The following is a 26,494-nucleotide window of genomic DNA, read 5'->3' as shown; positions in this document are numbered from 1 at the left end:
CCCTCTGAGGCAGAGAATTCCACAGACTCACCACTCTCTATGAGAAAAAGTGTTTCCTCGTCTCCGTTCTAAATGGCTTACTGCTTATTCTTAAACTGTGGCCCCTGGTTCTGGACTCCCCCAACATCAGGAACATGTTCCCGGCGTCTAGCGTGTTCAAGCCCTTAATCTTACATGTTTCAATGTTTCTCATCCTTCTAAACTCCAGAGTGTACAAGCCCAGCTGCTCCATTCTCTCAGCATATGACAGTCCCGCCATCCTGGGAATTAACCATGTAAACCTACGCTGCACTCTCTCAATAGCAATAATGTCCTTCCTCAAATTAGGGGACCAAAACTGCACACAATACTCCAGGTGTGGTCTCACTGGGGCTCTGTACAACTGCAGAAGGACCTTTTTGCTCCGATATTCAATTCCTCTTGTTCTAAAGGCCAACATGCCATTCACTTTCTTCACTGCCTGCTGTACCTGCATGCTTACTTTCATAGGCTGATCTACAAGGGCCCCCAGATCCCGTTGTACTTCCTCTTTCCCCAACTTGACGCCAATTAGATAGTAATCTGCCTTCCAGTTTTTGCTACCAAAGTGGATAACCTCACATTTATCTGCATTAAACTTCATCTGCCATGCATCTGCCCACTCCCCCAACCTGTCCAAGTCACCCTGCATTATCATAGCATCCTCCTCGCAGTTCACACTGCCACCCAGTTTTGTGTCATCTGCAAATTTGCTAATGTTACTTTGAATCCCTTCATCCAAATCATTGATGTATATTGTAAATAGCTGCGGTCCCAGCACCGAGCCTTGCGGTACCCCACTAGTCACTGCCTGCCATTCTGAAAGGGACCCATTAATCCCTACTCTTTGTTTCCTGCCTGCCAACCACTTCTCTATCCATGTCAGCACTCTACCCCCAATACCATGTGCCCTAATTTTGCCCACTAATCTCCTATGTGGGACCTTATCAAATGCTTTCTGAAAGTCCAGAGAAACCTTATTTTTGTTATAGGTATAAAAAACTTTGGGATTTTCCTAATCTGACACGCCAAAGGCATTTTCTGTCCCTCTTTGGCCCTTCTAATCACCTGCTTGAGTTATTTCCCTTTCTTTGTAGAATGTCCTGTCTGATTCCATCATTTTAAAACTTGCACACACTTCCGTTTTCCTTTTGACCAAATGTTCAACTTCTGGTTGTCCACGGTTGCTTTACTTTGTATTTAATCCCTCCTCCTTACTGGAACATGGCAGTCCTGAACTGTAAACGACTTCTACGTCAGATGTGTACCCACCTGGTGCAATAGTAATTTAAAATATAAATGGTACCAGGATCTGGTAACAGGGGGTATAAAATAAATTATTTTAAAAAGAATACGGTTGGTATATCCTTTTTTGCGAGTTTTGTGTTACAATAGAGCAATTGTTTTTCCTTTTTTTTCTTTTCCTTCTAGGGTCTTATTTCCTTTCTTTACTTAGAGAAACTTCCTCCCTAAGGGGCTTTCTTTTCCCAACACTTTCCTGCACCTTCACGATTCTTGCTCACTTTCCTTACTTTTATTTCTATCATTTTTAAAACTCGAAAAACGAAGTGGTATAACAAATGTAATAAGATAGAGTCCAATCCCATGAGAGGGCGTGCATCTTTCTTAGTTTTAAGCTTCACCCATACTGTCTCAGTTGACGAACCCTCCAGTATATCCTCTGAGTGCTGCTTGACAGTCTCCCTGATTAGTAGCACAACTCCCCCATGTCTTCCCAGCTCCCCTTCTCGATCACAATTGAAACATTGATCCCGGAACATTGAGGTGTCAGTTGTGTCGCTCTCACAACTGCGTTTCCGCAATAGCCAAGAGTTAATTGTGTTTTATTATCACCTATCCCGAAACACCAGCGATTCCTAGTTTGAAGTTTGGTTGGAGTTCATAGTGTTCAAAGATGGTTATTCGTTGTTGGGAAGAAGCTGCTCCTGAACCTGGATGTTCTAGTTTTCGGGCTCCTGTACCACCTTCCCCATGGGAATGAGAATGTGGCGAGGATGTTGTGGGTCTCTGATGATACTGCCTGCCTTTTGACGTGGAAAAGCTTTTCCAACTGAGAGTAGGGAAGATTCAAACAAGGGGACATGACATGAGAATTAAGGGACTGAAGTTTAGGGGTAACATGAGGGGGAACTTCTTTACTCAGAGAGTGGTAGCTGTGTGGAATGAGCTTCCAGTGAAGGTGGTGGAGGCAGGTTCGTTTTTATCATTTAAAAATAAATTGGATAGTTATATGGATGGGAAGGGAATGGAGGGTTATGGTCTGAGCGCGGGTATATGGGACTAGGGGAGATTATGTGTTCGGCACGGACTAGAAATTGTTATATGGTTATATGGTTTTTGAGGCAGTGCCTCCTGTAGATCCCACCAATAGTGGGAAGTGGGTGAACTGGGCAGTATTCAATTCAATTCAATATTTATTCCATGGCATTTGAACCTCAGTGAAGCTCAAACGAAACTCCGTTTCTACAGCCATACAAACAAAACAATTCCTACAAGTAACAAACAATTCAATTCACACAAACATCCATCACAGTGAATCTCCTCCTCACTGTGATGGAAGGTAAAGTCTTTTCTCTACCCTGCACCATTTTTCTCCCGACGTTGAAGCCCCAGGCGGGCGATGGTAAGTCCCGCCGGCCATTTAAGGCTGCGCCGGGCGATGTACGGCCCCGCTCCAGGTCTAAATATCACAAAGTTGGAGCCCCGGTGGGCGTTGGAATGTCCCGCGGCCATTAAAGCCACGCCGGGTAATGTACGGCCCCGCTCCAGGCCGTTCCAACCCCGCGACACGGGCTGGAGATGTTGCGTTGCGGAAGCTCTGAAATGCGGTCTCCCACCCGGTCCCGCGAGCTCCCGATGTCACAGTCCACCGGCCTGCTGCTGGAGCCTCCGAGCTCCGGAGTCGGGCTGCAGCAGCGAGCCACCACCTCCCCCCACACTCCGAGGCCGACCAGCCCCACGATAGTAAGTCCGCAGCTCCGCGACTGGAGCCCCCAGGTCGTTCTGGTTTGTAATTTCCTGGGTTCCCGTGCATACGAGTCCACAACATCATAGTCCCAAGCACCAATCCAGGCTCTGAGACCATGAGAGATGGGAGCAGAATTAGGCCATTCAGCCCAGGTTTACTCCTTTATTCAATCATGGCTGATCTATCTCTCCCTCCTAACCCCATTCTCCTGCCTTCTCCCCATAACCGCTAACACCTGAACTAATTAAGGAAAATCTATCTCGGTCTTAAATATATCCACTGACATGGCCTGCACAGTCTTTGTGGCAAAGAATTCCATAGATTCACCACCCTCTGACTAAACAAATTTTTCCTCATTTCCATCCTAAAACAACGTCCATTAATTGTGATGTAATATTTGATAACCATCTTCAATGTCTATGATACTACCTATGTTAGTGTCGGTTGCAAACGTGCTCATTATGCCTTGTAGATTCTTATCCAAATGGTTGAAGTAAATCACAATTGGGCCCAGCACTGATCCCTGATGTTCACCAGTCACTGACATGATGATGATGATGATTATTCCTACAGGTGTAAACATACCCTCGGGTGTGTTTGCAATCTAAGTAAACCAGATTAGTAGAGATTTCACATGGTAAAATCCTGATCATTTACCACTAAATATCTCAAAGCGGATTCTGCAACTTTCAAAATGCAATTACTCTATGGCCAGGAGATTAATTTGTGTGGTTATGCATAAAAGGCTCGGGTGCAGGAATGAATTTGAAAGCCAGTTGTCTGACTGTTCTAAGATTCTCTAATTCTGTTAGTCTACCTATGTCAGGTGTAACAATTCAGTTGAGCTCATGGGTCACTCAAGTCAAGTCAAGTCACGTCAAGTTTATTTGTCACATACACATACGAGAAATGAAAAGTGGCAATGCTCGCGGACTTTGTGCAAAAAGACAAACAAACAAACAACCAAACAAACTACAAACAGAATCACATATTCTTTTACATATTAAATATTGTGGGCGGAAGGAAAAAGGTTCAGTAAAGTTAGTCCCTAGTGAGATAGGAGTTTACAGTCCGAATGTCCTCTGGGAAGAAACTCCTTCTCAACCTCTCCGTTCTCACAGCATGGCAACGGAGGCGTTTGCCTGACCATAGCAGCTGGAACAGTCCGTTGCAGGGGTGGAAGGGTCTCCCATGATTTCATTGGCTCTGGAGTTGCACCTACTGATGTATAGTTCCTGCAGGGGGGCGAGTTCCCATAGTGCGTTTGGCCGAACGCACTACTCTCTACAGAGCCTTCTTGTCCTGGGCAGAGCAATTCCCAAACCAGATGGTAATATTTCCGGACAAGATGCTTTCCACAGCCGCTGAGTAGAAGTTTATGTACTAATGCACTAATAGTTTATGTACGACAAATGTACCTCTGCAGTGATTGATGAGGCACAGTTGCATTCGTCAGCTGTGGCCCTGATGTTATCATTATAAATGGCAGGTTTATCCTTACCAGTCCTTTCTAAGATTTTAGAATCTTTTGAAGTAAAATGATAATGGTATCAGAATGTGATTTAAAATTATTATTTTTTTAAATTGGATGTGATGTCCATATTCAGGATAAATATCAATGGGCAGTCTGCAATGTGTTTCCTGTTCCTCAGTTCTACGAGACCAGGAGAAAAACTGGCCTTGCTATGAATGTAACCGTCGCTTCACCAGCTCCGAGCAGCTGCAGCAACATCTCAACATGCACGATGAAAAGCTGGACTTCTTCAGCAGGTATGTCCGTCAATGCATTTGAAGTCAGTGCTCTTTCTCTTGTGTTTTCCAGTGTGCTTGTCAACTTAACGTAAGGAAGAGGAACAGCAGCAACCCGCTGTCCCACCACAATATGATCAGTTCTGTATAGAATTATCTTTTCAATATCAGCGGTAGACAAAAATGCTGGAGAAATTCAGCGGGTGAGGCAGCATCTATGGAGTGAAGGAATAGGTGATGTTTCAGGTCAAGACCCTTCTTCAGACTGACGTGGGGGTGGTGGGGGCAGGAATAAGAAAGGAAGAGACAGAAACAGTGGGCTGTGGGTGAGCTGGGAAGGGGAGGGGAAAGAGGGAGAAAGCAAGGACTACCTGAAATTGGAGGTCAATGTTCATACCGCTGGGGTGTAAACTACTCAAGCAAAATATGAGGTGCTGTTCCTCCAATTAACGGTGGGACTCACTCTGGCCATGGAGGAGGTCCAGTCCAGAAAGGTCGGATTCGGAATGGGAGGGGGAGTTGAAGTGCTGAGCCACTGGGAGATCAGGTTGGTTATTGCGAACCGTTCGGAGGTGTTGGGCGAAGCGATCGCCAAGCCTGTGCTTGGTCTCACCGATGTAGAGCAGCTGACACCTCGAGCAGCGGATGCAATAGATGAGATTGGAGGAGATGCAGGTGAAACTGCCACACCTGGAAAGATTGCTTGAGTCCTTTGATGGAGTCAAGGGGGGAAGGTAAAGTGACAAGTGTAGCATTTCCTGCGGTTGCAAGGGAAAGCGCCAGGGGAGGGTGTGGTTTGGGTGGAAAGGGACAAATTGACCAGGGAGTTACGGAGGGAGCGGTCTCTGCGGAAAGCCGACAGGCGGGGAGATGGGAAGATGTGGCCAGTGGTGGGATCACGTTGGAGGTGGCGAAAATATCAGAGGATTATCTGTTGTATGTGGCGGCTGGTAGGGTGGAAGGTGAGGACAAGGGGGACTCTGCCCTTGTTACGAGTGGGGGAATGGGGAGTGAGAGCAGAGTCACGGGGTATAGAAGAGACCCTGGTAAGAGCCTCATCTATAGTCGAAGAGGGGAACCCGGGTTCACTAAAGAATGAGGACATCTCCGATGCCCTGGTGTGGAACACCTCATCCTGGATGCAGATGCGGCGTAGATGGATGAATTGGGAGTAGGGGATAGATTCCTTACAGGAAGCAGGGTGGGAAGAAGTGTAGTCCAGATAGCCATGGGAGGCAGTGGGTTTATAGTAGATGTCGGTAAGTAGTCCGTTACCTGCGATGGAGATAGTGAGGTCCAGAAACGGTAAGGAGGTGTCGGAAATGGTCCAGGTAAATTTGAGTGCAGGATGGAAGTTAGTGGTGAAATGGATGAAGTCCGTGAGTTCTGTACGGGTGCAGGAGGAAGCACCAATGCAGTAGTCGATGTAGCGGAGGTAGAGTTCGGGGATAGGGTCACCGTATGACTCGAACAAGGATTGTTCGGCGTACCTTACAAAGAGGCAGGCATAGCTGGGGCACATGCGCGTGTCCATAGCTATGCCTTGGATTTGGAGGAAATGTGAGGAGTCAAAGGAAAAGTTGTTGAGGGTAAGGACCAGCTCCGCTAGGCGGAGGAGAGTATCGCTAGATGGGGATTGGCTGTTTCTGCAGTCGAGGAAGAAACAGAGATCTTTAAGACCCTCCTGGTGGGGGATGGAGGTGTAGAGTGACTCGACATCCATGATGAAGATGAGGGAGTGGGGGCCTGGAAAATGGAAGTATGGAGGCGACGACGAGCGTGTGAGGTGTCTTGGACATAGGTAGGGAGGGATTTAACTAGGGGAGGACAGAATGGAATCGAGGTATGTGGAAATAAATTTGGTGGGACACGAACAAGCAGAAACAATGGGTCTGCCAGGACAGTCAGGTTTGTGGATTTTAGGGAGAAAGGACTGGGGATCGATGAGGTTGGAGGTTTGGGAGGGCAGGGAGCCAGAACTGATGAAGCCAGTGATAGTGATAGTCAGCAGATCTATATCGGTGAGACCAAGCGGAGGCTGGGTGACTGTTTCGCCGAACACCTCCGCTCGGTCCGCAATAACCAACCTGACCTCCCGGTGGCTCAGCACTTCAACTCCCCCTCCCACTCCGTATCCGACCTTTCTGTCCTGGGTCTCCATGGCCAGAGCGAGCAACGCCGGAAATTGAAGGAACAGCACGTCGCCTTGGGGAGTCTGCATCCTGGGGGCATGAACATTGAATTTTCCCAATTTTGTTAGCCCTTGCTGTCTCCTCCCCTCCCTCAGCCTTCGGGCCCCTCCTCCTTTTTCCTTTCTTCTCCCCTCCCCCCCCACTCCCCATCAGTCTGAAGAAGGGTTTCGGCCCGAAACGTTGCCTATTCCCTTCGCTCCATAGATGCTGCTGCACCCGCTGAGTTTCTCCAGCATTTTTGTGTACCTTTGATTTTCCAGCATCTGCAGTTCCTTCTTATACACATAGTGTTTGAGATAATAGCCTGGTGCCTGTCTGTGCGGCCGTGGTCCAAGGTTTGTTGGAGGGGAGGTGTCTGAGAGTTGGCACCTGACCTCAGCCTTGTAGAGATCTGCGCGCCTGACTACCACGGCACCTCCCTTGTCGGCAGGTTTGATCAACAAGTGTAAATATCAGCTACCTCTTTTAAATACTTGACATCATCTAGCCTCCATAATCCACAGGGGTTGAGAACTCCAGACATTTCAGCCCTTTTTGAAAAGTTACTGCACAATACAGTTTTCGGTTAATTTTTAGGTTAGTTGAGGGAGGCACAGTGGGGCCACGGTCAAGTTGCTGCGTTAGAGCGCCAGAGATCCGGATTCAATCTTGGATGCTGTCTGCACGGAGTTTGCACATTCTCCCTGTGACCTCTGGGTGCTCCGGTTTTAGGTTAAATGGCCTCTGTAAAATTGCCTTGTGTGTGTAGGGAGTGGATAAGAATGTGGGATAACGTAGAACTAGTGTGTGTGGGTGATCAGCCTGGAGTCGGTAGGTCGAAGAGCCTAATTTCCAGGCTGTATCCCAATGAATCTTCCGTTGAATCAATTCAGTCAATACTGTGGTATTATTTAATGCAGTCTGGACCGGACAAGCTAGATGCAGGAAAATAATTATATAACCATATAACAATTACAGCACGGAAACAGGCCATCTCGGCCCTTCTAGTCCGTGCCGAACACGTATTCTCCTCTAGTCCCATCTACCTGCACTCAGACCATAACCCTCCATTCCTTTCCCGTCCATATAACTATCCAATTTATTTTTAAATGATCCCAATGTTGGGCGAGTCCAGAACTGGGGGCCACAGTCTTAGAATAAAGGGAAGGCCATTTAAGACTGAGGTGAGAAAAAACCTTTTCACCCAGAGAGTTGTGAATTTGTGGAAATCCCTGCCACAGAGGGCAGTGGAGGCCAAATCACTGGATGGATTTAAGAGAGAATTAGATAGAGCTCTAGGGGCTAGTGGAATCAGGCTTTAATTTTGTAAAAAGATTTATTCTGTTCCACTTTATCAAATGGCTACTTCATTTCCATGTACATACTGCAGAAAGAGTACAAAAGCAATGGAAACTGGGGTTCAGAGGTTATTAATCAATGTAGTACGGGAACTGAGGTTGCCTTTTCTTTCTTGACTGTTGGTTTTGACATTTGCTGTCACCGTCCCTCCTTTGTCATTGCCCTTTACAATCATGGATACGGTTCCCAGTGTTTTATTTCAGTGTTTGTATCAAATCTCTGGTGACAGGTCAAAGAGCAGGAGTCGTGGCCGAGGTAGGAGGCGGTTTGGCACCGGGAGGCGGCCTGGGCGCCCACCCAAGTTCAACCGGCAGGACCCGGCCGCAGAGCAGAGCGAGGTGAGACTGGCTGATCTGCTTAAAGCTTCTGAAATAATATGTCTATATTTAGGCAAGAGCTGCTATCTTGCCTATTTCAACCCAACGTTCAGTTCAATGACCTATGAAAACATTCATGTTTTCATAGTCAGACGGTGTGGAGACAGACCCTTCGGCTTAACTTGCCCATACCGACCAACATGTCCCATCTACACAAGTCCCACTTGCCTGCATTTGGCCCAAATCCCTCAAAACCTGTCCTATCCATGTACCTGTTTTAATTGCTGCCTTAGCATTGCGATAGTCCCTGCATCAACTACCTCCTCTGGCAGCTTGTTCCATACACCCACCACCCATTGTGTGGAAAACGTTACCCCTCAGATGCCTATCTCACCAGGGACTAACTATACTGAACGTTTTTCCTTCCATTATTTATTATGTAAAAGAATATGTGTGTTATGATTGTGTTTATAGTTTGTTTGGTTGTTTGTCTTTTGCACAAAAGTCCGCGAGCATTGCCACTTTCATTTCACTGCACATCTCGTATGTGTATGTGACAAATAAACTTGACTTGACTTGACTTGAGATTCCTATAAAATCTTTTCCGTTTCACCTTAAACCTATGGCATCTGGTTCTGGATTCCACTACTCTGGGTAAAAGACTTTGTGCGTCTACTCGATCTATTCCTCTCATAATTTTATACACCTCAATAAGATCAATAAGAGCTCTATAATATTTCTTTGAAATAATTTGTACCTCTGCAACCTGCTTGGAGTTGACATGATCCTTTTGGATAAATAAGTGGGATCCCATTCTCCACAGCTGGTTTCTGGACATGGCGCTGGTCTGAAGCTGGTGTTTAAGTCCTGTCTGATATACAGAGAGTAAAGGGCCTGTCCCACCAGCATGCGATTGCATGTGTCTAGCGCAACCAAACGTGGTGGCTTGAGACGTACGGCCTCGAGACGCTGCGTACGCCCTCAATGCGCCTGCGGGCTGACATGCCGTTGGCGCGCGGGATTTTCGGACAGTGCAAGATTTTTGGAGCCCGCACAACTCCATACTCCTCCGCCGATCGAAGTGGGAACGGCCCCCGCGAGGCCATACTCCTCAAGCGACCACATTTGGTCGTGCTAGACGCATGCAATCGCATGCTGGTAGGACAGGCCCTTAAGAACAGTGGGAGATTCCACAACTGCATTAACTTGAATTCCTCAATGGTTAACTGAGTATACAAGTTAACAAGTTTTCTGATCTATAATCCATGATCTGTGATGAAATAAATCTGCTTGGTTTTTGATTGAGAATAATAGCATCTTTTGCTGCCATGATTGAGGAAGGAAGAACTTTCCTGTAAGCAATGGTTATGAAATGTTGTCAATGCACCACTGGACAAAAGAAAGACATTTGTTGTGAAACTGATGAAGGAGATCTGATAATTGTGTAAGATTTTAACAAAGGATCAAGCAGTTAATTTGCTTTGCAGAGAAATGACAATTACAAAAATTCAAGGACCCCCAACCCCGCCCTCCTCCCCGAGAGTTCCCCATAATGTTCAGAAGCTGCAGGATACAGGATATCACTGTTCTCTTCCTTGAGCTCATTGGCTTCCTTGTCCGCTGTATTCATTTCAGATCATGCCCATCTCTTGTTAACTCCACACAGATGACCAGGCTGCACCTCTCTCTCTCATTCATTCCCCTGTTGCTCTTAATAGACTTGGAGAATCTTGTAGGTTTCTTCCTTACTTTACCTTTGTGGCTAAAGGGATCAGTGGGTATGGAGAGAAGGCAGGTACAGGATACTGAGTTGGATGATCAGCCATGATCATATTGAATGGCGGTGCAGGCTCAAAGGGCCGAATGGCCTACTCCTGCACCTAATTTCTATGTTTCTACCTATCAGGGATATCTTGTATCCCCATTTTGCTCCATTGATTTCCTCTAGTGAACGCCTACATCTCTTATGCTTGTGGGATTTGCTTGATTCTAGCTGCCTGCACATGACTTAAGTCTCATTTTTACTTTCCCGTCCAAAATGCAAAGTTTCCTACATTATTTTTATTTTTTTATTTTATTTTATTATTTATTTCGAACAGAATAAAAGAATAAAAAGCAAATGTGAAACAGCATACAAAAAACAAAACAAAAATATTTATAAAGTGTCATAAAAATATCTATAAATAAATGAAATCATATGTGTCCGAAAAGGAACAGGAAGAAGCCAAAGCTTATTAATTCCCACCCCTTATTCAACTGCTTGTACTTATCTTATACAAATTTAGCAGCTATATGTACACCAGCCACTATATGTACACCAAATTATTTACATTTGAACACTAATCAAATATTTACAAAGCCATACAAAAAAGAAAAAAAAGAAAAAGAAAAGAAAAAACCCGCATATACTATACAGTATCTTAATCATATTCACAACCCATCACTCTATAATCACCCTTCCCAATACAATCAGTATAAGAAATATCACAATCACCTATCCTCATCCCAATATCCTTTTAAACAAGTGTTTTTGTACATCTTTTTAAACTGAATTTGCTTGTGCTAAGTTTTATCTCCTGTTCCAGACCATTCCACAAATTCACACCACAGATTGCTATGCACATACTTTTAAGAGTTGTTCTGACATTGAGTTTTTTTTTAATTATGTCCCCCTCTCAAATTATACCTACCCTGTCTTTCCATAAACAGTTTTTGTATATTTCTTGGAAGTAAATGATTTCTTGCTTTGTACATGATTTGCTCAGTCTTAAATTTAACCAGATCAGTGAACTTCAGTGTATGTGACTTTAAGAATAATAAATTGGTAAGTTCAAATGGTATTTTCATTTGCTAAATATTTCTTACTTTCTTTTAAAATCTTTTTATTAATTTTTTTCAAAAGCAAAAACACAACAACAAAAAAACAATAATGATAAACATAACAGTGATATTGATACATAAGGATCAGGATTACATTAATAACAAGTATAACCTAAGTATGAGTCCAGTGTCAAAATACACATTGTGTATAGACCTCCCGGTCTCTATGTAAATATAGTTTAGTATTTAAAAGAAAGCTTGACTATATAAAAACAAAAAGATAAAAAGGAAAAAAAAAGAAAAAGAGAGAGAAAGTAGAAAAACAAAACCCCCTAAACTAGAAAAAAAAAAGCAAAACAAAATCTGGGCTGCAAAGAATTTCAACAATTTAAGTTTGTCATCAAGTCCATTCCACCATATAAAGGTAAAAACAATATTATAACGGGTGGAGAGGGAACAATTTATATTGTGTGAAAGTGTTGAATAAAGCTTCCCCAAATCCTATCAAAGTTAACCAAGCGTTCAACAATGTCACTCCTAATTTTTTCTAAATTTAAACATGATATTGTTTCAGAGTACCAATGTAGTGTGGTAGGAGGATTAGAGTCTTTGCGTTTAAATAAAATAGATCTTCTGGCAATTAATGTAGTAAAAGCAATCAGCCGATGAACGGAACGAGACAGATGAGTAGAATCTAACATTGGTAGCACAAAAATTGCAGTAAAAGGTTGTAAATGAATACCTAAAACTACAGAAATAGTATCCAAAATTTATTTCCAATATTTTTCCAAAAGTGGGCAAGACCAAAACATATGAGTCAATGAGGCCACTTCAGAATTACATCTGTCACAGGTAGAATGTATATATGACCATAAAAACGAGCTAACTTATCTTTTGACATATGAGCTCTGTGAACCACCTTGAAGAATTAATTGAAGAATCCTCTCCCTTTTCTCTGTAGGTAGAGAAATTTGAAGTTCTCTTTCCCAATCATTCTTAATTTTATCAAATGTGTCTATTTGTGATTTCAGAATCAACTCATAGTCGTTATTAAACCTTTCTGATAAGGGTTCAAATGTAAATTTTTTTCCAAGATTTCGGTTTGGTGTGGTAACGGAAAAGAGGGTAGAGTAGCCTTCAGAAAATGTCTAATTTGTAAATATCTAAAGAAATGTGAGTTAGGTAGATTATATTTATTGGAGTTGTTCCAAGGACATAAAACAACCATCCAAAAACAAATCACGAAAAGCTGCTAATCCCTTCCTCTTCCATAACAGAAAGGCTTGATCAGTACTAGAAGGTTGGAAGAAAAAATTAGATATGATAGGACTCGATAAGATAAAATCATACCATCCTAGTAACATACAAAATTGAAACCATATTCAGAATGTATGTCTTATTATTGGGTTAATCGTATATTTATTCAATCTCGTAATTGTGAAAGGTAACGAGGCCCCTAGGATAGAAGCCAATGATAACCCTTGCATAGAATCACGTTCAAGACTTATCTATCCTGGGCATTGGGTATCTTCTAAATCTTTTGTCCAAAACGTTAAATAGTGAGCATTAACTGCCCAATAGTAAAATCTAAGGTTCGGCCGTGCCAAACTGCTGTCTTTTTTTGATTTCTGTAAGTATTTTTTTTACAGTCTGGGATTTTTATTCTTGAAGAAATTTTTGAGTCAATAATATCAAAGAAAGATTTAGCAATAAAAATTGCTATCGTCTGAAATAAATACAAAAATGTAGGTAGGATAAACATTTTAATAGCATTGATTCAGCAAATTAAAGATAAGGACATTGGCGACCATTTAGTAAACTGTTGTCTGATGTGATCAATTAGGGGCGTAAAATTAGCTTTAAATAGATCCTTGTGTTTCTTGGTAATCTTTATGCCTAAATTAGTAAAACAGTTGGTAGTCAATCTAAATGGAAACTGTCCATAATTCGAAATTTGATTGTTGCTAAATCTTCGTTCGCTCACTTAACTTATATATCTCCTTCTACTACCTTCCTTGGCAGTGTGTTCCAGGCACCTATCATTCTGTGTTTTAAAAAAACTTACTCCGACAATCTCCTTCAGACTTTCCCCCTTTCACCTTGAATCTATGTGCTCTAGTATTTGGCTTTCATCCAGGGGAACAAAACTCTGACTATATCCCCTATCTATGCCTGTCAAAATTGTACAGACTTCTATCAGAGAAAATGAACCGCGTTTGTTCAACTCTCCTTATAGCTACTATTGTCTAACTGGGCAACATCTCAGTAAACTATCTCTGCACCCTTTCTAAAGCCTCTGCATTCTTCCTGTAATGCAGCAACTGGAACTGCACAATATTACAATTGCGGCTTATCCAAAGTTTTATACAGCTGCAACATAACTTGCTGCTTTTTATACTGGACCCTCTTTTTCTAACCAGTAAAAGCAGGTATACCGTACTCCACTTTCACTGCCTTATCAAGACTTTTTGCTTTTTTCATGGAGCTTTGGACTTGCATCCCAAGTACATTGTACATCAATGAACATGGAACAGTACAGCACATGGCCAGGCCCTTTGGCCCACTTTGTCTATGCCGAGCACCATCACTGTGTCCCACCTGGACTCGCACCCATTTCCCCCTTCCCCTTCCACTCTATTCCTCCCACTGGCTTCATAATTTGCACTTCTTTTCGTATTTCACACCCTTTGTCTTTTCACCTCTGGCCTTTGTCCATCACCTCAAACCTGTATCTAACAATTACTCGCCAGACTTTGGCCTGCCCTTCCTTCATCACAGTTTTCTCTCCCCCCCCCCCCCCCCCCCCCCCCCCCCACCGCAATCAATTTGAAGAAGCGTCCCAGCCTTGTAATGTGTTCTCAGAGATGCTGCCTGACCCGCTGAGTTACTCCAGCACTTTGTCTAATGTGCAGTTCCTTGTTTCTCCTTCTGCCTTCAGCAGTTGACCAACTTCTATCTGTGATTTATACACCAGATCGAAGGGAGGCTACAGATTTTTGGCTGTTGAGTAGAGCAACTACTTGTGGATAAAAACTGTTTTTATGTCCGGCTGTAGCAGCTATGGCAATCCGGAGTCGCCTTCCAGAGGGAAGTGCTTCAAAGAGTTTGTGGCCAGGGTGAGAGGGGTCAGAGATGATCTTGCCCGCCCGCTTCCTGGCCCTTGCAGTGTACAGTTCATCAATGGAGGGAAGGTTACAGCCAATAACCTTCTCTGCTGATCGGACGATTGGCTGCAGCCTCCAGGTGTCATGCTTGGTGGCTGAGCCAAACCAGACCATGATGAAGAAGGTGAGAACAGACTCTACGATGGCCATGTAGAATTGGACCATCATTGCCTGTGGCAGATTGTGCTTCCTCAGCTGCCTTAGGAGGTGCATCCTCCGTTGCGCCTTTTGGGCTGTGGAGTCGATGGTAGCCCCCCAATTAAGGTCCTTGGAGATGATGGTCCCAGGAACTTAAAAGACTCCACAGATGTGACTGTGGTGTTGTTGATGGGGAGTGGGGTGAGGGGAGTGGGAGCTCTCCTAAAGTCTACAATCAATTTCACTGTCTTGAGAGCATTGAGCGCTAGGTTGTTGCGACAGCACCAGGATGCTAGCTGTGACACTTCCTGTCTGTAGGCAGATTCCTCCCCATCCTGGATCAGTCCAATCATGGTTGTGTCATCTGCAAACTTGAGAAGCTTGACAGAGGTGTCTGTGGAGGTGCAGTCGTTGGTGTAGAGAGAGTAGAGAAGAGGGGAGAGTGCGCAGCTTTGCGGTGCTCCTATGCTGAGCGCTTGCGCGTCCGAGATGTGCTTTCCCAGCCTCACATGCAGCTTTAAGTCTGTCAGGAAGCTGCTGATCCACCAGGGGTTCAGGCACAGTCAACTCGGAAAGTTTGGAGTGTAGTAGCTCTGGCACAACGGTTTTGAATGCAGAGCTAAAATCAACAAACAGGATCCTCGCATAGGTCCCCTGGCGGTCCTGGTGATGTAGGATGAAGTGCAGGCCCAGGTTGACTGCATCATCCACAGATCTATTGGCCCGATATGCAAACTGCAGAGTGTCCAGCAGGGAGTTTGTGATATTTTTCAGATTGGCCAGCACAAGCCTCCTGCTAAATCTCCTGCTTGTGACATTTTCTGTTTGAACAATTTAGAATTTCTCCTTGTTCAGGACCTCCAGGAAAACTTTATTGGCCATTACAGTGTTCCATAGTACTTTTAAAACATTAATCAGATAGTCTCACAAGCTACAAGTTTTCTTTCATTAAAGTCCCAGAAATATGGCAACATATTGTTCCATTTTCAATTTATTCAGGCTGTTTAGTTCAATTAAGTGACGCAAAGCTACATCTTTATACGAAAACAGTAGCTAGGCCAAATATGTGAAATATATTTACACCCACAATGCAAGCTCATGTTACCTACTATGACACGTTGCACCTGAGGTCACAGAGCACTTACTCTACTGAATTCTTTGGAAGCGTGTAGAAGCCTTTGGTTTTAATTGTTGGTACGATTGCTAATAATTGATACAGCGGTGGTGACTGATATGTGGGGAGCGTTTGATATGAGGCATTGGCAATTTTCTTTACAACTCTCTTGGTTATGGGGTGAATCTTTCTGTCAATCCTTTCTCCGACATAACATTTTTTTTCTTGCAGTGGGAAGATTGGACATATTTGATATCAGTAATGACAAAAACAACACGATTGTAAAACAAGCAAATATTTCAAGCAGGATCATAATTATAAAACAAAGTGTATTTTGGCATCTTGCTGTGACTAATGTCGCTGTGAAGGTTCAATTCCACCTTTGTTCACTGCCATCAGGCGTTACAGCTTGCTGTGAAGCGGCGCTTTGAAGATGCAGATGAACCCGTGGCCAATGGAATGGATCAAGAGGAGAATTCTGCAGTTAACTCTGAGCAGCCAGAAAATGATTCAAGTATTGCGAATAACACAACGACCACAGGTCCTGGCGAGGAAGTGCGGCGCCACAAACGCATACGGGTAATTGCAAACGTCAACTGTATGTCCTTAGTTTTAAATACAGTTACTTTGTAGATAAAATTTGACCAGGAACTATATTTTTAAAAACTTTGCATATCTGGTACTTGGATGGGGGAGCCATGGTGATATCGATATGGCAACTTGAATTTGGATTTAAGCTGGTTACAGTGTTTCACGACAGTGTATTGGGCTGATTCTCAGTGAACCCTTGTGCACTATGGCAAGGCACTATGAAGAATACCTGTCCTTACAATTCTTCTGTGAATTTGAAATTCTGTGAACTTTCTTGCTGAAGTTCGGTCAACTCTTGAGAAGAACATTCCTCCTTGCAGAAAATTCTTGGGCAAACCTGCACTCGTGTTTATCAAATTACTAAAAATATTTCAGTGAGTATTCCGATAATAATAAAATAAATCCATTCACTTTTAATTTATTAAAAAATGTGCATTAGTGAAAGTTATCTTTCAAATAGTAACTTCTAAATGAAATTGGAGTAACTGCATTCAGTAATGTACAGCAGTTGTGTTGGTGCAGGTTTGAAATTACATAATCTTTTTATATAATGGTTTTATTGTTAGTGTTTCTCTAGATACCATCTATAGATCATCCATTGATAAATGACAGTTTGTGTGCATAAATGAGGGCTAATGATTTTACTGGTGTAAAACCTGACTGAGGGTATAAAATACAAATTGAAAGTGCTGGAAATGATTAGCAGGTCACGCCACATCTGTGGATAGAGAACCAGAGTTCAGGTTTCATGTTTATTTAAGACTTCTAGCATTTGCAGTGTTTTTGATTTTCATTGCCTGAGGATTTGTCAGGCATCTGAGTCTGCAGTGATCCCAAGTCTGACCTTGCAGCAGGTGGATGCAGAATATATTATAGTAGTGCTAATGTTAAGGAATTGTGGGCCCCAACTTCCCATTTTAATATTTGACAAAGACCTATTATGATATTGACTAAACTCAACTCTCTCAGATTAAAAGTTGAATACATTGCTTGTGGGATGCATTGTGTAGAAGTTGTCTATTTTTCTTGTCAATAAGCCTCATATGCTGCCAGTAACTTGGTTAATTTTCAATTGAAATGCTGTTTGTTTGAAGTTGCTTGTTGTCAAGTGAATGAGTGGCAGGTCTGGTTGTGGTATTGAACTTGATGTCAGTATTTTCTCTTTCCATATGCTTCGCAGGTGGATTTCCAGGTGGGTTTTTCATTGGTTTAAGCATGTTGGGCATACCATGGTCTGGGGGGGATCAGGGCTCTCGCTTAACTTTTTTTCCCTGTTGCCAGCTGGGCAACCTTGGCAGCTTTTTAGATTGACAAATGACATTTTAGGTGGTCATTTAAGATGGCTTGCATGACGCGTGCTCGGACAAAGTGCGTAGTTACCAGTCGGAATTATGCATTCGCATATTATTTCTGCTTCAAATAAAGTCACAAACTAACATATTCACCAATCAAGACATGATATATGCCACAATGATATGCAGCAGAATTATAATACGGTATCTCAACTCTTTTTACACATTGCAATTAATGCAATTTTTATTATTTCTTTCCACTTCTAAACAAAAATGTGGTTGGATTATTCAGCGTATGATCAACCTGTGTCAATAAACCCTGGACCTTGATAACATATATGCTTAACCATGCACACTACAAGCATGTTTTCTGTGAAGGACCGAACATTATCATGACATGGCCATAGCATGGGTTGTTATTGCTATTGGTACAGGAACACTCTCGCTTCCCACATAATTTATCCACAACAAAATATACAGGTTGCAAGGAATTTTCTAAAGGCATTTTATGATAATAGCTGACAAAACTGACTATACCCATCAGACAGGTTAAACATTACACTGACTAACAAGAGATGGCCAAAGGACATAAATGCAGCAAATGTTTGGTAATATATTTAAAGGTGTCAAGACGCCACATTACCAGACATTCAGATTAGATGTATGTGGCAATGAAGATACCCAGTTTGTAAGCACCATTTAAAAAAAAAAATTGTTGATGAACGCTTTTTCCATCATTCCCACTTCAGAATTAACGTTAAAATTTCAACTGAAATATCTCCTGACCAAATTTGTGATGTATATGACTGGCTGCAGAAGTAAAACCTGGATAAATCCAACGTATAGTTGTGAATGTTGCTCATTAAATAACTACAGTACTGATACTCCACATTAACAGCATTGATTTGCCATTAAAATGAATTCTGTAATAACGTGTCAGCGACAATCGAACACTGCGGTTTTAATGTTTCACGTGTTCAAAAGTTAATTAATCCATCTTTATGGATTAAAACAAATAATAACATTGTGACTTAAAACATAATTGATTGCATTCTGTTATCAAACATAGTCAATGTTAGCTCTGAAGACATTTCCAGCACAATAGGGTCGGGAGGGGGGGGGTGTATGAATCGGTGTGGATTGGATGGATTGAGGCAGGGGAATTAGTGAGTGTTGGTTGGAGTAGGTAAAATTATGAGGGGAGAGCACGGGGGATGTCAGTGGGGTTGAATGGGGGGGATCTGTGCAGGATGGATGGGGGAGCAGTGCAGGATGAAGGGCGGGAGCAGTGCAGGATGGATGGGAAGGGGGTCAGTACAGGATGAATTGGTGGACCAGTGTAGGATTGATGGGGAGTGGCAGGAGAATCAATGCGAAGTGGCTAGGGAGATCAGTGCAGGATGAATAGATGTGGAGGGGAGCACAGGGGATGTCAGTGAGGACTGAATAGAGACAGGAATGGGGATCAGTGCGGGATGGAGAGGAGGGGTCTCAGGATAAGGGGAGTGGAGGGGGGCGTATGAGAGAGAGAGAGAGAGAGGAAGGGGCAGAGGAGGTGGGAAGGAAGGCCAACGCTCCTCGGACAACACCTGTCAGGCACATAAATCGCAACCAAAATATGGAGGGGACCGCGGACAGAATATCTTGGTGGCAGCACGCACATGCGCACACTCACACACACACGCGCGAGGCTTCGGAGGCTTCTGTGAACAGTAATTTCAGCTCAATCCAGCACTAAATGCAGTCCAACTGTGCCTGTCTCGCCTACAGCCCTGTGTCAATCCAGACATGGCTGTTGGTTAACCTGGCGGGACAGGCAGAGTGAGCTGGGTTTAACGCTGCTTCTCTACACTGGCTGGGGGCGCCGCGCCCGTCTGGCTCCCGATGTCTCTGGCCATCCCCGGGCGTGTGGAGGCTCTCGGGTGGGGACGGGGACGGTCCAGTGGCGGTTCGGCACCGATTGCAGCGCCGGAGACCTGGATCGGTCCTGGCTGCGGTGCAGGGCTGCCGAGAGTGTTTTGGCTCGTCTCCCTCCACCAATCACCCCCCCCCACTACTCTACTTCCGCCTATGACCGACACCTCCCTCCTCCAAGGGTCTGTTTTGAAAGCGCCGTTGGTGGAGTGGCAGCAGCTGCCGCTAACCGGCCGGGCGGTGCGGGAGGAGGAGGAGATGGAGCCGCCGCAGCCGCTGCCCGTCTTTAGCTCCGACCCTCCGTCACGCCACACTCAGCATCTTTCCCACAACCGTCGCCGACACAAAACGTCACGTTCCTTTTCTCCAGAGATGCTGCCGGACCCGCGGAATTACTCCAGTTTTTTGTGTCTATCTTCAGTATAAACCAAGTTGCCAAGCCGGGCAAAATGACTCGCCATTTAGGTTGCCCTGCAGCACTTTGAGTGGTCAGTGGCACCCGGGCAACCGTTAATTTCGAGCTCTGGGGATAGACCTAGGAGAGAGGTCATTTGTCTATCTTCTGTAGCTGTTTGCTTTTGAGAACAGTGACATTTTGTAAAAACCAAACCGCTGGAAGAACTCAGCAGGCCAGGCAGTATCTGTGGAAGGAAAGGGGCCGTCGATGTTAGGGGTCAGGACCGTTCTTCAGACAGATGGAGTAGATGGGAGATCTCTCCTCTTCTCAGTCGGTCTGGAGAAGTGTCCCTATCCCAACAATCATCTGTTAATTTCCCACAGATGCTGCTTGACCCACGGAGTTTTTCCGACAGTTTGTTTTTTACTCATGATTTCAGCATCTGCAGTCTCTTGTGTCTCCACGATTGTCTCGTGTTATTTTCTACTTTCACTCAGTGTCCCAGCATTGACTGATTGATTTCCCAATTAAAATGTGCCACTGAATTGTGCCATTTGTGGTATGTGTGGGTGCAAATGTCTATTTCTGCGTGCCTGTGTGTTTGTGCTCATAGTACAAATGCTTATTTAAATCACTGGATATTTGTGCATTATTTTGGTCACTACATAACGAGTACGAGCGGTTGGATTGACTCGAGTTGCACCAATCACGCTGTGGACTTTTTCATGCATCATTACATCTACGTTGTGGCTTCCTCCTTTCTCTTCATTGCAAATCATGAAAACGGAATTCACACTCTGATCAAAAGAAAAAACCTTTCTGATATCTGACCTAATTTTCTCGCTTTATAGTTTCAGTCTGCTAGTTGCAATTTAATTTGAATGGCTGTACTTTTTCTACGCTGTTTGTTTGAAGTCATGTTGTCAAACCCACTAAGACTCATAAACACCAGTGTTTTGTGCATTTCTTCAGCAGTCATACCCCTGGATTTTAATGTGTGGCTCTTCAGAGTACACCTCTTTCAGTTGTCGTATTTCCCGGCAATGAAGACACCATTTTGTACCCTAAAATAAGGCCCGAAAATTTACCTGCGTCTTGGAGGCCGAAGGCTAGATTGTTATCTAAGAAAGATAGACTTGGGCCAAATCGCTGTTAAAATATGGTGGGGACACAATGAGGCCTAACACAGGGTCAGTAACCTACGGCCTGGATCCGGCCCGTAACCAGAACTCAAGCAAACCCAAGCGAGCCGACCTGGGAACTGCAGCCATTAACAGGGCAAGCAGCCGACCTGGGCGCAACAGCCAGACCTGGGCAAGCGAGTTGACCTGGGCGCAACAGCCAGACCTGGGGCAAGCAAGTTGACCTGGGAACTGCAGCCATTCACAGGGCAAGCAGCCGACCTGGGTGTCACAGCCAGACCTGTGACACGCAGGCTTTGCAGGTGTGTGGTGGTTGTCGGTCAAGTGAGAAATACAGAGAATAAGAATGCTGCTGCCTTGTCAACAGACGCGGACAAAAGCAGTTGGTATTAGGTTTGAAATTCTCGTTATCCCTATTTTTGACCTGCCTCGGAGACAGGACAGTGAGGGGACCAGCTCAAGAGCAAATATCATAGAGGGGGTCAGCAGGCGATGGATAATAGGACAGCGGGCGGTGGAGCTTGCTCCTGTGTCAGCGTGAGTAACCTCAATTGGTCCCTTGAACTAGTATTGTCATTCAATAAGATCACAACTGATTCAACTTATCCCGGTGTGCTCCCGTTTTCCCCACCATCTCTCCACCTGCCGCCACCCTCCACCCCCCACCCATTTAGTCATTCAGAATGGAGCAGATCTGGAAGCCTTGGGCAAATTGAATTGGTACTTTTTTTATTTTTTTGAACGTGAGAAATTCTATGTCCCGCCAGCCTTTTTTTTTCCAAAATTTAGTAACTCACAATGTGGGTGCGTCTTCATCATTGCCGGGAAACACGGTAAATCTTCAATTTTCAACAATGTCTTTTTCATCTAGTTGATTCTTCATTTGATGTGCAGTATAAAACCGCAACACATCTACAGAAACCGTTTCCTCTTATAAATTGGCAAACCACTTTATTAACGTAAATTTATTCAGCTTCACAAATGAATTGTAGTTGATGTGTCCTCCAGATTGGTATGAATGATGCACATACTGTAGATGTGCGATCAATACTACAGAAGGGAGACCACTCCTTCAATACCGAGCAGGGAGCCCAGTGCTCAGTATGGATGAGTGAGATCAAATGGCCTCTTTCTACACTGTACGATTCTGACATGGACTCTGTGTACTCACTGTAAAAAAAATCTCAAACTGCAAAGAATGATCATCCTTATATCCAGTGTTATTTTCAATTTTCTTTCCGTCATGATTCTTTCAGACGAGTGAGAAATAAAAGTATGAAATACCCCAGAGACGAGAACTGTGAAAGTTTGCTGAGAGATGTTGAAACAGCTCTTGAATATTTTACAGCTATGGCACGATGCTTGGCTTTAAATCTCCACGTCCAATCTTCATGCATTCTTTTGATGTTTACATTGAATTATTTTGTTTGTGGATAAACCTTAACTGTAGATTTTAGCCGTTGGTTGATGATAGATGTTCAGCTTTGAGTTGATTTGAACAAATAATGGCCATTTCATGTGTCGTTAGCAGTGATTTCCCCTTGATGCACAGTTAATGTTTGAAGCTGAGTTGCATTAACATTCCACTTCGAGGACATTTGGTCCATTGGGTGTTCAATCTCCTTTCTATGCTATTCTGCTTTCCCACATGCTTTACAAACAGGTTCCATGGTTACATTCCCTCTTTATTCTAGTAAAGTGGTATCATACTGGGGCCCCAGTATGAAAAATATAATAATAATAATAATAATACATTTTATTTATGGGCGCCTTTCAAGAGTCTCAAGGACACCTTACAAAAATTTAGCAGGTAGAGGAAAAGCATGTAAGCGGAATGAAATAAATAGTAGAGACATGACTAGTACACAAAGTAAAGACAGAATTCGATTCAAAACACAATATGAGGCAATTCAAGCACAGATGAAAAGGGAAGGGGACGTGGGGCTAAGGATAGGCAGAGGTGAAGAGATGGGTCTTGAGGCGGGACTGGAACATGGCGAGGGACACGGAATTGCGGCTCAGAGGGAGTTCCAGAGCCTGTGAACTGCCCTGGAGAAGGCTCTGTCCGCAAAACTGCGGAGGTTGGACTTGTGGATGGAGAGGAGACCGGCTGATGTGGATCTGAAGGACTGTGAGGATTGGTAGGGGGAGAGGAGGTCAGTGAGATATGGGGGGGCCAGATGGTGGAGGGCTTTGTAGGTGAGGATCAGGATTTTGTAGGTGATCCGGTGGGAGATGGGAAGCCAGTGAAGTTGTTTGAGGACTGGAGTGATGTGATGCCAGGATTTGGTGTGGGTGATGAGTCGGGCGGCTGCGTTCTGGACCAGTTGGAGTCAGTTGATGTAGGTGGAGCTGATGCCAAGGAGAAGTGAGTTGCAATAGTCCAGTCAGGAGGAGATGAAGGCATGGATGAGTCTTTCAACAGCGGGAGGTGTGAGAGAGGGTCTGAGTTTGGCACCAAGGATGTGCTGAGTATTCTGGATTAACAAGACGTTTGAATCATTTCACCTTTGGGATATATATTTTATTGTTTAAAAAGTGCAGAGAAACAGAGTGTGGAACTGTGCCCCCTTGTGGTGAAGGAAAACATGCATTTCAATTTAATTCAATTCAATTCAACTTTAATGTCATCGCACAAATACAAGTATGAGTACAACGAAATGCAGTTTTGCGTCAGTCCGTAGTAGTTGTACATAAGGAAGAAAAAATAGAAAGAGAGAAGATACAGAATAATCAAGAAATACAGAATAATTAAACAATGGGGACGGAGGGACCAGAGAAATCTATCGGCGGGACTCCGAGTTCAGCAATGTGATTGTGTTGTTGTTGAAGCTGTTCCTCATCCTACTAGTACGTGACCTGAGGCTCCTGTACCGCCTCCCTGATGGGAGGAGGGCAAACAGTCCATGGTTGGGGTGTGAGGGGTCTTTGATGATCTTCCCAGCCCGTCTCAGACACCGTTTTCGGTGGAGGGCATCCATGGCAGGGAGCGGGGCACCGATGATGTGCCGCGCGGTTTTCACCACCCGTTGTAGTGCTTTCCTGTCCGCAGCAGTGCAGCTGCTGTACCATACCGTGAAGCAGGTCTCTATGGTACAGCGGTAAAAGTTGGTCAGGATCCGGGGGGACAGGTGGGCTTTCTTGAGCCTCCTCAGGAAGTAAAGGCGCTGCTGCGCCTTTTTGATCAGCTTGGAGGTGTTGAGGGACCAGGACAAATCCTCCGAGATGTGTACTCCGAGGAATTTATAGGTGGAGTCGCGCTCCACCTCAGTCCCGTTTATATGGATGGGGGTATGACTGCCTCCTCTGGTCTGCCTGAAGTCAACAATAATCTCCTTCGTCTTTTTGGAGTTGAGGACGAGGTTATTGTTGGCACACCAGGCTGTCAGGTGCTGGATCTCCTCCCTATAGGCTGACTCATCGTTGTCGCTGATCAGTCCTACTACCGTGGTATCGTCAGCAAACTTAATAATGGCGTTGGATCCGTACTTTGGGATGCAGTCGTGGGTGAAGAGGGAGTAGAGGAGAGGGCTGAGCACACAGCCCTGTGGCACTCCGGTGTTCAGTGTTATAGTGGAGGAGGTGAGGTTATTGACCCTAACAGACTGTGGTCTGTTAGTGAGGAAGTCCAGTGTCCAGTTGCAGAGGGAGGTGGAGATGCCAAGTCCACTGAGTTTGGTGATCAAGCTGGCGGGGATGATGGTGTTAAAGGCAGAGCTGAAGTCAATGAACAGCAGCCTGATGTAGGAGTTGTTGTAGTCCAGGTGGGTCAGGGCAGAGTGTAGGGCCGCCGATATGGCGTCCTCTGTAGACCTGTTGGTCCAGTAGGCAAACTGATGGGGGTCCAGTATGGGGGGGAGGCAGGCTTTGAGGTGAGCCAAGATCAGCCGCTCAAAGCGCTTTGCAATGACAGGGGTGAGTGCCACTGGGCGGAAATCGTTGTGACTCCCTGTAGCTGACTGTTTGGGCACTGGCACGATGGTTGATGTCTTGAGGCAAGTGGGGACAACACCCTGGGCCAGTGAGAGATTGAAAATGTCAGCGAGGACTGGGGATAGTTGTCCAGCACATGCCCTAAGCACCCGGCCAGGGATGCCATCGGGGCCGGCAGCTTTGCGCTCATTCACCTTGCTCAGTGCGTCTTGTACAGCAGAGGTGGAGAGGCTGAGAGGTTGTTCATTCGGGGGTGGAGCAACTTTAATGGCTGGGGTTTTGTTGTCCCGGTCAAAGCGAGCATAGAAGTGGTTTAGCTCGTCAGGCGTTGTCTGGGGGAGGGGTGTTAACTTTCTGATAATCGGCAAGGGATTTGATTCCTTGCCACATGCGCCTGGGGTCAGAGTTGTGGTCATGGTAGGTTTCACACGTCTGATCAGAGGTGTGTATTTGGGGAGCAGGAACAGGGAGAGGTGGTCAGTCCAAGGTGGGGGAGGGGCAAGGCTTTGTAGGCTTCAGTAATATTAGTGTAAACTAAGTCCAGAATATTGTTTCCTCTGGTTGGGCAGGAAACATGCTGATGGAACCTGGGGAGTACAGTTTTAAGGTCGGAGTGGTTGAAATCACCCGCAACAATAAATGCCCCCTCTGGGTGGGCAGATAGATGTTTGCTGATAGCAGCTTGCAGCTCTTCCATTGCTAGCCTGGCATTAGCGTCCGGGGGAACATAGACTGCAGTGATAACAGTTGATGTGAATTCCCTGGGCAAATAGAAGGGCCTGCACTTTAACATCAGGTATTCCAGGTCAGCAGAGCAGTGACTACCAATCTTAACAACGTCCGTGCACCATGTGTTATTCACATAAATGCATAGTCCGCCGCCCTTGGTCTTACCGGAGTCCTCCACTGATCTGTCGGCCCTGAAGACAGTGCGTCCCTCCAGCTCAAAGGCGTTGTCTGGGATGTTGTCCTTGAGCCATGTTTCAGTGAAGACCATGGCGTTGCAGTCGGCGATCCTTCTGTGTGTGGTGATCCGCAGCCTTAGTTCGTCTATTTTACTCACCAAGGACCGGACATTCGCGAGGAAAATGCTGGGCAGAGCTGGCTGGTGAGGATTTGATTGCAGCCTAGCTCGATGGCCTCCCCGCTTCCCACGCCTTTGTTTGCGGTCCCTGCGCCGCCTCCGGACACTTCCTGTCGGGGGCGCAGACCCGCTAGACCACGGTGTCCTGGTGATCTCCGGCGGCAGTTGAAAGTCGCTTCTGGGGCTCGTTGTGCAGAGACGGCCGAGCTCCAGGAGCTCCTGACGGCCGTACAGAGTCTTCGCTCGAGTGCTCCGGGCGAAAACTAAGGTGATTATTAACAGAAAAAAAACTAAATTGCAAA

The 26,494-nt window shown here is 44.9% G+C and overlaps 1 protein-coding gene across 2 annotated transcripts in view; it reads left to right on the top strand.

Moving 5' to 3' along the window:
* The window catches only part of prdm10 (PR domain containing 10), a 191,295-nt gene that overhangs the window by 81,515 nt on the left and 83,286 nt on the right, over window positions 1-26,494 (top strand). For both annotated transcript variants that reach the window (XM_055660937.1, XM_055660936.1), the window contains exons 10-12: window positions 4,660-4,777; window positions 8,516-8,624; window positions 16,239-16,418. In XM_055660937.1, the coding sequence (XP_055516912.1) occupies window positions 4,660-4,777; window positions 8,516-8,624; window positions 16,239-16,418 (407 nt within the window). The remainder of the gene's footprint in view (window positions 1-4,659; window positions 4,778-8,515; window positions 8,625-16,238; window positions 16,419-26,494) is intronic.

Source organism: Leucoraja erinacea, chromosome 32, assembly GCF_028641065.1.
Source record: "Leucoraja erinacea ecotype New England chromosome 32, Leri_hhj_1, whole genome shotgun sequence".
NCBI lineage: Eukaryota > Metazoa > Chordata > Chondrichthyes > Rajiformes > Rajidae > Leucoraja > Leucoraja erinaceus.
Note: the sequence above shows the minus strand (reverse complement) of the source record. Positions and strands in the feature narration are given on the sequence as shown.